Genomic DNA, 10,813 nt, shown 5'->3' with positions numbered 1-10,813 from the left:
GTGAGGAGACGCGGCTCAGAAGATGGATGGATGCTTTAGGACTACATGCGGTTGTGTTGATTTAGCGTCACTTGTTGAGAAAATTATGGCAAAAGTGGTTGACTTAGGGTCACGCGGTTGTGTGTGGATTTAGGATCAGTTATTAAAGTTGTGATCAAATCCCTGTGAGAGAGATTTAGGGACATCTGTGGACAAAACTGCTGTAATTTAGGGACCCCCGTGTTTATTTGGAGTCACTCATGGGTGAAACTGTCACGAGGGTGATGGCTTTAGGTGCACGTGTGACTACAATTGTGGCAAGAGTGGGAGATGTAGGGTCACCTATGGATAAAACTTCCATCAGAAGGATTTAGGGGAAAAGGACTGAAGTTTGCGTTTATAAAATTCGTAAGTGTAGTGTCGCCAGTGGGCGGGCATCACGAGAATGATGGAATTATGGTTACCTGTTGATAATATTTTGGTTTTGTTGCACATCTAAAAAGTTCCAAGTGTAAAGTAAAATTTCTCTGGAATTTGAAATGTGAACATGAATACTACTGGCTTTAGAATGTTCCTCACAAACAGTAATGATGATGCAGTTTATATTAAAAAAAAAAAAAAAAACTCGAAAATGTATTTGAATGTATTGATCTTCCTTATTATTCGGTCAAGGCGTTGATGACTCACGTGACATTGAATCTCACAGAGCGCAACACACAGTTCAATAAATACTGCAGCGCCATCTGGTGGCAACAGCAATCGCACACTGCAGCGTTACCATTCATTATAAACTATGACTACCGGAATACAAATGTTATTTACTCACTAGTTAAAACAAGCATCCACTGGACAGCATTAGCGGTATGGTGAGACACCAGAGCAGGACTCAAGGGTATTTTTCAAGTGGATCTTTGGCCTGTTATCTAAAAAAAAAAAAAAAAAAAGTCAACACGATTACAAAACACATAAGAAAACAAACGACGCAGCTAAAAATGTCCAACAGCTGCAACAGAGGACAAGCGTTGACACGTTGAATAGAAAACGCGCATTTGTGTTTGAAGGGATTTTATGTACTTTATCCTGACAAGAAAATAGCTCTTTAGCTCTTCCTAATATTTTGACGGGTGACGCTAATAAAGGACAAGAAACAGAAAAAGGTCGAGTTTGTCAATTGTCTTCAAAGGCTCAACTACGGCCCCTCGTGGTAAAAACGGAAAACACACCATAAGCTGCATTATAAGAAATTTTAAATTCAAGTTTTTATATTTGCAGAAAATTTTATATTTTTTAAATCAAAGTTTTTAATTATATACTAATAGAAAAAATTTAGAGTAAAAAAAATGTAAGAGTGATTTAGTATCACCTGTAGATGACATTGTCACCAATTGGATTTATTTAATCGCATCTGTTGACTAGATGATCACCTGTTTATGAAATGGTTGTGAAAGATGTTGGTTGGTTTAAGTCTACTTGTTGATAAAATTTCCATTAGTGAATATTTTGAATCAACTGCTGACGGCTTGGGCTCGCCTGTTGATGGAATTGACACGAGTGGGATTGATATAGGGTCAAATTTCTTGCGAGACCGATACATTTAGGGTCACCTGTTGATGACATTGTGAGGGAGTGATTGATTTAGGGTCACCAGTTCATTACAGTCCCAGAGGAATGGTGGATCACCTGTGGAATAAAATTGTGTGAGTAGTTGAATCAGGGTCACACGAGGATGACGTTGCAAGAGTGATTATGGGTTACCCGTCGACAAAATATCCGCGAAAGATGATATTGATTAAATGTGAACTGATAGATTTTGGGCCCCCTACTGATGAAATTTCAGTCAGAGGGATTTTGATATCACCTGGGGTGAAGGTGTCGTGCGATTGATCTAGGCTCACAACATGGATTGAATTGCCTGTTGATGGAATTGATGAAAATGCATGATACAAATCTAAATGTTCCTTTTTGAGAGGTTGGAAGAATCAAGGCACCAGGATGACTTAAGAGAGACACTTTTAATTCACTTTGTTCACAGCAGTTCATATGCACATTATTAACCTCTCTCACTATATATATATATATATATATATATATATATACACACACACACACACACACACACACAAACTGTGGGGAATGGAGCTGGATTAGCGCAGAAGGCACACACTTGGCTTCCAACTCGCCTGCAAGCTCTGCGCGCGTAACACAATAGCATAGAAAATAAAGTGAGTGGTGAGAAGAAATGAGTGCAAAGCCTTAATAGAAGGTGTGGTTTTTAATTTTGTTTTTTATTTTGACACCTGTTATAAGGCCATTTGCAGCTGACACAGATGACAATAAAGCAAGGGACCAATGCCTGACTATGACTATACACACGGTCATTTTAAGGAAGACTCATTATAAAGGTTAATGTAATGTGTGTAATATGAAACAAAGAAGATTACGAACTACCGTATTTCCTTCAATGGAAGCCTTGCCACAAATAGCAGCCAGGTGCGCAATCCTAAATGAATTCAAGATCAGGCGGGAACAAAAACTTACGTTCATGGACGCTATTGTTAACCACCGTTTGAAAGTAGTTGCTGACTCACCAGCACCTTAAGAGTTTGTCAGGTGAATTAAAGTCTTAATGGTGTTGGAGTGCTATTCGAAGAGGCTTTTTCTCTGAGATTGACATGCGATGACTCAACAGTGTTGTGAACTGGGGTTCTGCCGCTTACTGAATATGGCAGAATGAATATATTTTTTTTTGAATATGGCAGTACTATCTAAAAATCTAATTCATTTGATGTGGGGAAAAAAATACGAATCTAATTAAGTTCCATGGAATTAACAAATGTTCTGTTTTGATGCATTTCCCCCATAATTATTATTTTGTGTTCAAGTTCACCTTCACTTCAATTCAATTGTAATGTATTAAGATGGTTTCATAATTTTCCAAATGAAAGGCCTCCCCCATCTAATGTTGAGTCAGTCAATAAATGCCCAGGGCCACTATTTGTGCCAATGCGGTCATTTAATAAATGAAAGAAAGGGGGGAGAGAGAAAAAAAAAAAAAAAAGGTGTCATTTTCTGATGTTGTGTTGCAGGATTGAGCGGAATCAAAGTACATTCAACAGGTACGTTATATAGAAATCAATTCAAGGTATATCATAAAAATTAAAAAAATTAAAAACTGTGGAAAAATGCAGATTTCAGCAGGCTTTCCTCTTACTCAGGAAAACCAAAAAAGTGACAAATGGTAAAAGTAAAAGTTTACGATAAATGATTGTCAAATATTTATTTGAGAGAATCGCGTCACTCACTCCTTTCGCACGTTGTCATAATAGACAAAAATAAATTACTTTAATCATAAATATAATTTGTTTTGGGTGGAGGAATATAAAGACAAAAACTAAATAAATAAATCAAGTCAAAATGTGCACGAAATCTATGAGGTGTGCTAACTATCCGAACAACATAAGTAATTCAAAATCCTGAAATAATTTAAGGAGGATTGATATGAATATTTATACATGGATTTCAAGAAAACGACGAAGAAGACGCAAACTTCATCCGTCGCAGGTAAGGCAAGTTCCTGTTTTTGTGTCAAAATCAACACAAAAGAAAAATTGTTTTACTGACAGAAACAGCAACATCTTCCGCTTACACGCTAACATCCAAGTATCTTGTGCATGAATACTGTCCGAGCATTTGTACGAGATTTTCCAAAGGCAAAAAAACTAAACAAAAGCCAAGAAATAAAAACAATTTTATGAACTTTTTAAACCTCGTTCAAACTACGGAAGAACTTGTTCAATTTAGTTTCACTTTCTGAGTTACTGCGACTCGAACGCCACAATCTGCACATTTGTTACGTATAGTATAAGAATATTAACTAACAAATGAATGGACAGAAAAAAAAAAAAAATTGATTCTAACAATATAGCCCATGCGAAGACTTTCATTCTAGTAACACAATGAGACTTGAACATAAGTATTCATTATGTTGCGCAGTCAAAAGCTAACATTAAAACATTCTTAAAATAATAAATTTCTTTTTTTTTTTTTTCCCAAAAGGACTAAATTTTTTAGCAAGCATGAACCCAGACGGACCACCTTTACGCAATTTTCATAAAGAAACATGGTGATTGCGTAAAATACTGTTTAGGATTTTATTTTTTTTAATAGCCAGCGCAAGCTAAGGAAGAAGTTTTGCATTTTGAGACACTACAACTCGGACGCCACCGTCCGCACATTCCTGACGTTAGCCACGGACAAGGAAGTAGCATGCTAACTAACAAACAGAGGCGAAAACACTGCGATGCTAACAATGTAGCCTAAGTGGAGACTTGCAATTTAAGTACGCCCGCTAACAAATGGCATGACTTGAACAACATGAACGTTACTTACGACTATAAACGATTAATCATTAAGACGTTTATCAGTGTTATTGACACTTTCTTGAAAAAGTGCTCAGCGTATTCCTAATGTCTTGAAGTAGCCATGAACCAGAAAATATCAAGCTTGTTAACCAACGGGTTAGAGTTAAATGGCAGGTTGTGCCGTTTCTCAAAATGCTACTTCCTGGTTCACAGCTAACGTAAGATGCCACAAATGTGCGGTCAACTTGTTTGATCGTAAGCCTGCTACTTCCTGGTTGACCGCTACCATAGGCGAAATGCCACCATCTGCGCATTCGTGATGTGAACCAGAAAGTAGCATGCTAACTTACGGAAGGGTATTGCTGCCACATCAGGAAAAAAATAAAATTCAGAATCACGTTATTACGTGATAAAGTTTTACGTTTTAACTTGAGAAATTTGACTTTGTTTCCCAACAAAACAAAACGGATCATTTACTTCGGGTTTAGGTCACTGGCGGAGCCCAATGAAGAGAGAGTCTCATGAATCAAATGTTACTAGCTATGTAACTATGCTGCTCTTCTAAAATACAGTAAAAAAATAATAATGCTAGTCTACTAATATATCCCAGTCATATGCTACTTCAATGTTAATCTGCATTCTCGGTAATGTAAATCCAGATGTTGCAAATGCATGTTCAGCTCGTGCTTTTTCATTAGTGTGTGACTTCCTTGTTTATGTAAGATGTCACAAATGCGCGTTCAAGTTGTACCATGGGTGATTTAGCATGCTACCTTCTGGTTCACAGCTAACCTAAGATGTCACAAATCCCCATTCAGGTCGTACGGTTTGATAGTAAGCATGCTCCTCTCTGGTTCACGGCTAACGTAAGATGTGCGCTCAGATCGTACATTTTGTTAGTCAGCGTGCTACATCCTGGGTCGCAGTAACAAACAAACAAAAATATGCTGCTAACAATTCAGCTCAAACGGAGGTATGCTTTCTCCAACTCCAAGGTTTTCATTCCAGTAACATTAGGTTACTTGAGTGCCTTAAAAAGAAATTTCAACGGTCAGTGTGTTAACCCACACTAAAAATTTAGCTTTGGATCTGCCAGTTAATAATTCTCATAGCATTAATGCTATGAATTCTCCTGTCCAGCAAACATTTTGCTGCATGGGTCCGTCCGGTGCAGGGAAAGTGTGAAGTGTCTTGCTTAGTGATTTTGATAAACCAACTAATTTGGACCGTTCTCAGCTAAGACTGTGTAGCATTAGCATGCTAGCTAACAATTATGGAACAGATGCCAACAATTTTGCTGTGGCTAAAGAAATATACCTGATCCTAGAAAAAGTGCTCCTCTGAGTCCTGTTAGGCAGATCTTTTTGCTTTAGTATACTTCCCGTGTGTTTAATTCGGACAAAAGTATATTGGAAGATGCATGCTGCTTGCTCATTGTACTGCATTGTCCCGATATGGCACCGGAGGACTCCAGAGGCAAATCAACAGTAATCCCTTACAAAAAAAAAATAAAATACAAAAAGAGAAATATGCCAAAGAAAAAAAAAAAAAGGTTTCTCAACACATATTTACACCACAGATGGCAGGCACTTGTATCTTTGGTTGGATCAACCCAACATCATTGCAAGGAGTTTTGAAATCATTCTTGAGAGTCCGCCTGGCAACTCTGTGAGTCGTCTCTGGGTGTTACGTTTTTTTGTTTGTTTTTAAGCTATCATGTTACCTTCAGGGATCTTCTTGTACCTTCTTAGCCTTCTGACAGTGCCACCTGCAAGACAAGAGCACCAGTGCTAAAAAACGTTAACTAGTTTACACACGGACATTAACAACCCTCCTGGCACGTTCATTCCTCAGGAACAGCAATAATACAACAATATCATTAACCATATGATTAACCCTCATTAACCGATTGATGCACAGCCGCCGTTGATGTCCCCTAAAGAAAATCGTGTATGGGACTTTTATGCTATGGCTGCCCTCCTCCAGGTGGCTTCCCAGGGCCACCGCCCCGTCCGCCTGCCACCTTCGCACGCCACTGTGCCGTTATATCCGTTTCCTCAGTATGCAAGGGATGTTCGTGGGTCACTTTGACCCCGGGCATGTTTAACCATAAAATAAAGATATCAGTCACAGTCCTTTCTCCCGGCTTGGCCACCATACCTTCTCGGGGTAGAAATCGGGGCTACTTTGCCGCAATTTGCCGGGCCTGCCCTTGATGACGGCGTAGCAGAACATGGTGATGACCATGACGAACAGGAAGTAGCTGGTGTGCATCAGGTGCAGGTTGATGAGGGAGCGATCGTCCTGGTCAAACGAAAAATGCTTGGTTTACATCGGCAAGCATTTAAAAAAAAAAAAAAAAAAAAAAAAAGGAAATGTATTCAACTTTGGGATGCCACTTTACAATACGAAATAATGCAAAGCAGATTCATTAATCTGATCTGTCAATCTGTCACTGTCATTGCGTTAAAAGCCATCATACGAGTGTTAAAAAGGGGAGAGACGTCAACTGCTGTCATGAAATTTATTTTAGTTTAAAAACCATTATTAATGAATAAATTGAAATTCATTAAAATCAGTCAATTTAAAATATAATCCAATGTAAAAAAATATTAATACATAAAATTAGGTTTACTATTCACCCACATTAATTTACATCTTATTGAAATTTAAAAACAAAGTTTATTTATTTCAGCATTGTGTCACATGCAATAAGTGTATTGAGGTTGGCATCTGTTTAGTAAAATGAACTGCATTGCTCGTATGGTACCGTTCGTCTTTCACCTCTCCTCTTTGTCACGACTTGGAAGCCTGTGGTGGCAACGCAAAACAAAAGCCCCAAAAAAAAAAAACAAGCGAGCTAATCTCCCATCGACTCACGTCGGGCACGATGACGGTGAGTTTGGGATTGAGGGCGTGGTACACCTTGCCCACGGCGCCCTTGTAGCACCAGAAGGGGTTGTAGTCCTGGCTGTACTTGGTGTCTGAGTCCCGCACGGTGGTGACCACCTTGTACCAAGAGGTGGCGTTGGTGTACGTCTCTGGCATGCAGTGCGGCGGCTGCCTGCGCAAAGCAGAAAACAGACGCCGATAGCACCCGGAGGTACCTTTGGGGAACCTCACGCCATTTTATTCTATATTTGTGTTGGTAGCAATGTAGTGTATTGAAACATTTCATTTTGTGTTTAGTTTACATGGCACAAAATATAAATAATGCAGACTTCACTAGACTGGGAAACACAGTCCATTTGTAGCTGTGCATGCTATTAAAATGTTTATTTTCTATGTTTTGTTTTTACAGCTGTGACACTCACACTGTGACCGGGAAGATGTTGGTGGCCGCCGTGATGGTCATGCATGTGCTGAACACCACCTGTTCGCAGTGGCCGTGCAGGATGCAGTCTTCGGCGTTCCAGGACACGGGCAGTGTGAACGTGATGTTGATCTCTTCGTGGGCTTCCCGGCCTGGAACGCAAACAAATGGTAAACTCATAATAATTAGTTGGGTACGACGCTACCACGTAAAAACAAGCTTCCACGAGAAAAAAAAACAAAAAAACCTGTTAGCTCTCACCAGACAAGCCGACCTGCTGTCCCAGCACGGTGGCGTACAGGTGGGTGATGTTGCGGGAGTAGCCGCCGAAGGGCCGCTGGGGGTCCAGCGTGAGCGTGATGGCCACCGAGATATTGATGGAACCCGAGTCTTCAGAGAGCAGCGGCCCCGGCGTGCTGGGGCGAGCCTGCCCGCTGGTCGCCGCCAGGCTCTCAGGCGTGGTGGACTCGTTGAGGCCGTGCTTGATGGTCTCATTCTCTGACACGCAGAAGTCAAGCTCGTTGTAGCGCAGCAGGAATGTGTTCCAGTCCTGAAGAATAACAAACAGGAGTCATATCTTCTCTATTCATTTCAATAGAGAATGATCATTTTTAGATATTACTATTTTGAGTTATGAGCCTAGTCAGGGGTGAATTAAACTCTTAAGTCAAGCCACCACTGTACTGCCTTCGCATGTGGGAAAGGAGAGCCACAGTTGCTGATGCACTTTTCAGCCATTTATTCAACGCCGGGAGAACAGCAAAACGCATAAGCAGAATTATCTTAAGGTTAGGAAAAGCACCATCAAACTTTGTTATGATAAGCAGGCTGCTAGTAGGCATGACCTCGGTTTTTTTTTGTCATTGTCAGGTTTTGTGTTTGAACACGTGCTTTTATCGCCGCTTTTCACCTTGGGTCTGGAATGTATCCCCTGTAATAAACGGGGGATCACTGGAATACAATTGTGTCTCTGGGCAGTTATAATTAATAACCACCACCTCTCACGCAACAGAAACTGACTCACCTCGGTCAACTCTGGAGACTTGATCTCCTTGATCTTGAAGAAGTAACCAATGGTGAGGAAGGCGATGGCCAGAGCGCTGACACTGATCATAAAGATGACCAGTGGCGGGCGGTTGTTGATGTAGCTTCTCAGGTTCTCCAGAGGGTTCAACAGGTACACCTGCGCAGGAAACAAAATGTGAGGCTCTCAAGAAGGGGTCTCAAACTTGCTTTCATCCCGGGCTGCATCGTAGTTTTGGTTGCGCAGGGGGGTCGCAGTCCTTACATCTTCAAAATCACTTACTTTTCAGGAAATAAAAAAAAAAAGAAAGAAAGAAAGAAAAAGAAAGAAAAAGCCATCCAGCCTCAGTTGCCAAACACCGAACCATGTAAGGTAATCACGACAGTCAAGCCAACATAGCCAACTGCTTCATCATTTTTGCTTTGTTTATGATTTAAACACATTTTTTTACACAAAGGAGCTTTCAGTTCATTATCATAGTCATTCCAAAAGTCAACTCCTCTAATGGAGACATAGCTGTTTTATATTTGTTCGGTTTTTTGTTGTTGTTATTGCCTTCAAATTGTAACAACTCCCACTTTCAAACAGCTTCTGAGTATTGTGGCAACATAAATGATGTATTTTGTACATTACATACGCTGTTTTGAATTCAACCAAGTCGTAAAATGTTTGTATATTTACACACGAGGCACACATTGTTACAAGATTAGCATTCATTGTTGTTGAGAAGTCTAATGTCCACCTTGTTTGCTAGGCTAAAGCTTAGCTGTTTGGCCCTCGGAAACGGCTCAAAAAACAACTTCCAACTATACGCACGATTTAATGGCCGTGGTGGGCTAAATTCACCGGCACTTACCATTTTCTCCGGTGGGCGGTGGTGACGAGGAACTCCGTGGAATAGGTAAAAAGCAAAAGGCAACTGTTTAGCCTAGCCGAGCTCCAGTGCTAGCTCATCTGCCCCCCCACCTTCCCCCGCCGCCGCCGCCGCCGAGCGAGTCGTTAGCTTCCCCGGGGGGAAAGTTATTCGTCCCTGAATAGGGACCGGAGGTGGTGAGTGGAAACAATTCCGACAGCACCGCGTCCCATTCTCGTGTGTTGTTTTGAGTCTGTTTAGTGTTTATCTGTAGTTTACGTCAGCAAACGCATCACAAAGGGGCGCTGACTGACTCCGCCCATCCGCACTGCGCGAGTAAGCGTCTATGAAACGCCGAGGCCCCAAAACGTTAAAAGAAAACGTCGTTCGGTAAACTTAAAAACAAAGACTTTCGCTGGAACGTGGTTCGTTACGTCCAATTTCGCACAGTTTGTCTCGTCTCGTGTACTTCCGTGAGATATGTTTTGTATTTGAAACCGCGGTGCCTTCAAAGCTACTCGTAAATCAAAGTTCCCAAACTGGCTAGCGCCGTACAAAATGACAAAATGATTGAAGAAATTATAAAGGAGACATATTATGCACTTTTTTTCGCACAATTTTAAACAGTTCCCAAGTCTCTTAATAATAATAAAAAAAATGTCACTGTTTTAAAGACAATTAAGGCGTAAAATTGCGGGGGAAAGAGCAGTAATTTTGAGATAAAAATCCTAATTCCCAGAGAAACTGGCATATGAAGCTACTAATTTTAGTTTTAAGAAAAATATTTTATGAGACGAAAGTCCTTTGTTCCGAAAAACTTAAAAATATATATTTAAATCGATCCCTTGCACTGAAAAAAGAAGAATTAAAAAATCCAAATCAATCCTTCGTTTAGAAAACGTAAAACAAATATTAAAACCTTAACTTAAACCAAGATCCAAATCAAAGCGTTTTGTCCACAAAAACACAACCATTAAAAGGAAATCCAACACACACAAAAATGACTAGAAATCAACACTTTGTAATTGATCCTGACATTGCAAGGTCACAGACAGTCCTTTGTACATAAAATGTAGATAAACAATCCATATTAGGTATTTGTAGACAAAACTTGAATCAAAATTCCAAAGCTTAACACAAAAATCTAAACAAATCCCAAGGAGTCCTTTGCTCACAAAGTTTCACCAGAATTCTGTCCGCAAACATAAATTAAAAAGATCCAAATCAGCCATTTGTACACAAACAGGACATTTGAAAAATTTTAATCAGTGATTTATTCAAAA

The 10,813-nt window shown here is 40.0% G+C and overlaps 1 protein-coding gene across 1 annotated transcript; it reads right to left on the bottom strand.

Moving 5' to 3' along the window:
• Positions 1–1,838: 1,838 nt before the first annotated feature.
• tmem248 (transmembrane protein 248) lies at positions 1,839–9,981 on the bottom strand. Its single transcript, XM_061703446.1, has 7 exons — positions 9,534–9,981; positions 8,678–8,836; positions 7,915–8,203; positions 7,655–7,805; positions 7,221–7,404; positions 6,501–6,644; positions 1,839–6,108 (listed from the first exon to the last, which is right to left on the bottom strand). Exons 1-7 carry the CDS (start codon positions 9,534–9,536, stop codon positions 6,088–6,090), a joined length of 951 nt encoding a protein of 316 aa, XP_061559430.1. The 5' UTR covers positions 9,537–9,981; the 3' UTR covers positions 1,839–6,087.
• Between the last annotated feature and the right edge of the window lie 832 nt (positions 9,982–10,813).

Source organism: Phycodurus eques, chromosome 17 (genome assembly GCF_024500275.1).
Source record: "Phycodurus eques isolate BA_2022a chromosome 17, UOR_Pequ_1.1, whole genome shotgun sequence".
Classification (NCBI taxonomy): domain Eukaryota; kingdom Metazoa; phylum Chordata; class Actinopteri; order Syngnathiformes; family Syngnathidae; genus Phycodurus; species Phycodurus eques.
The sequence above is the reverse complement of the archived record's forward strand: the minus strand, read 5'-3'. Positions and strand labels throughout refer to the sequence as shown.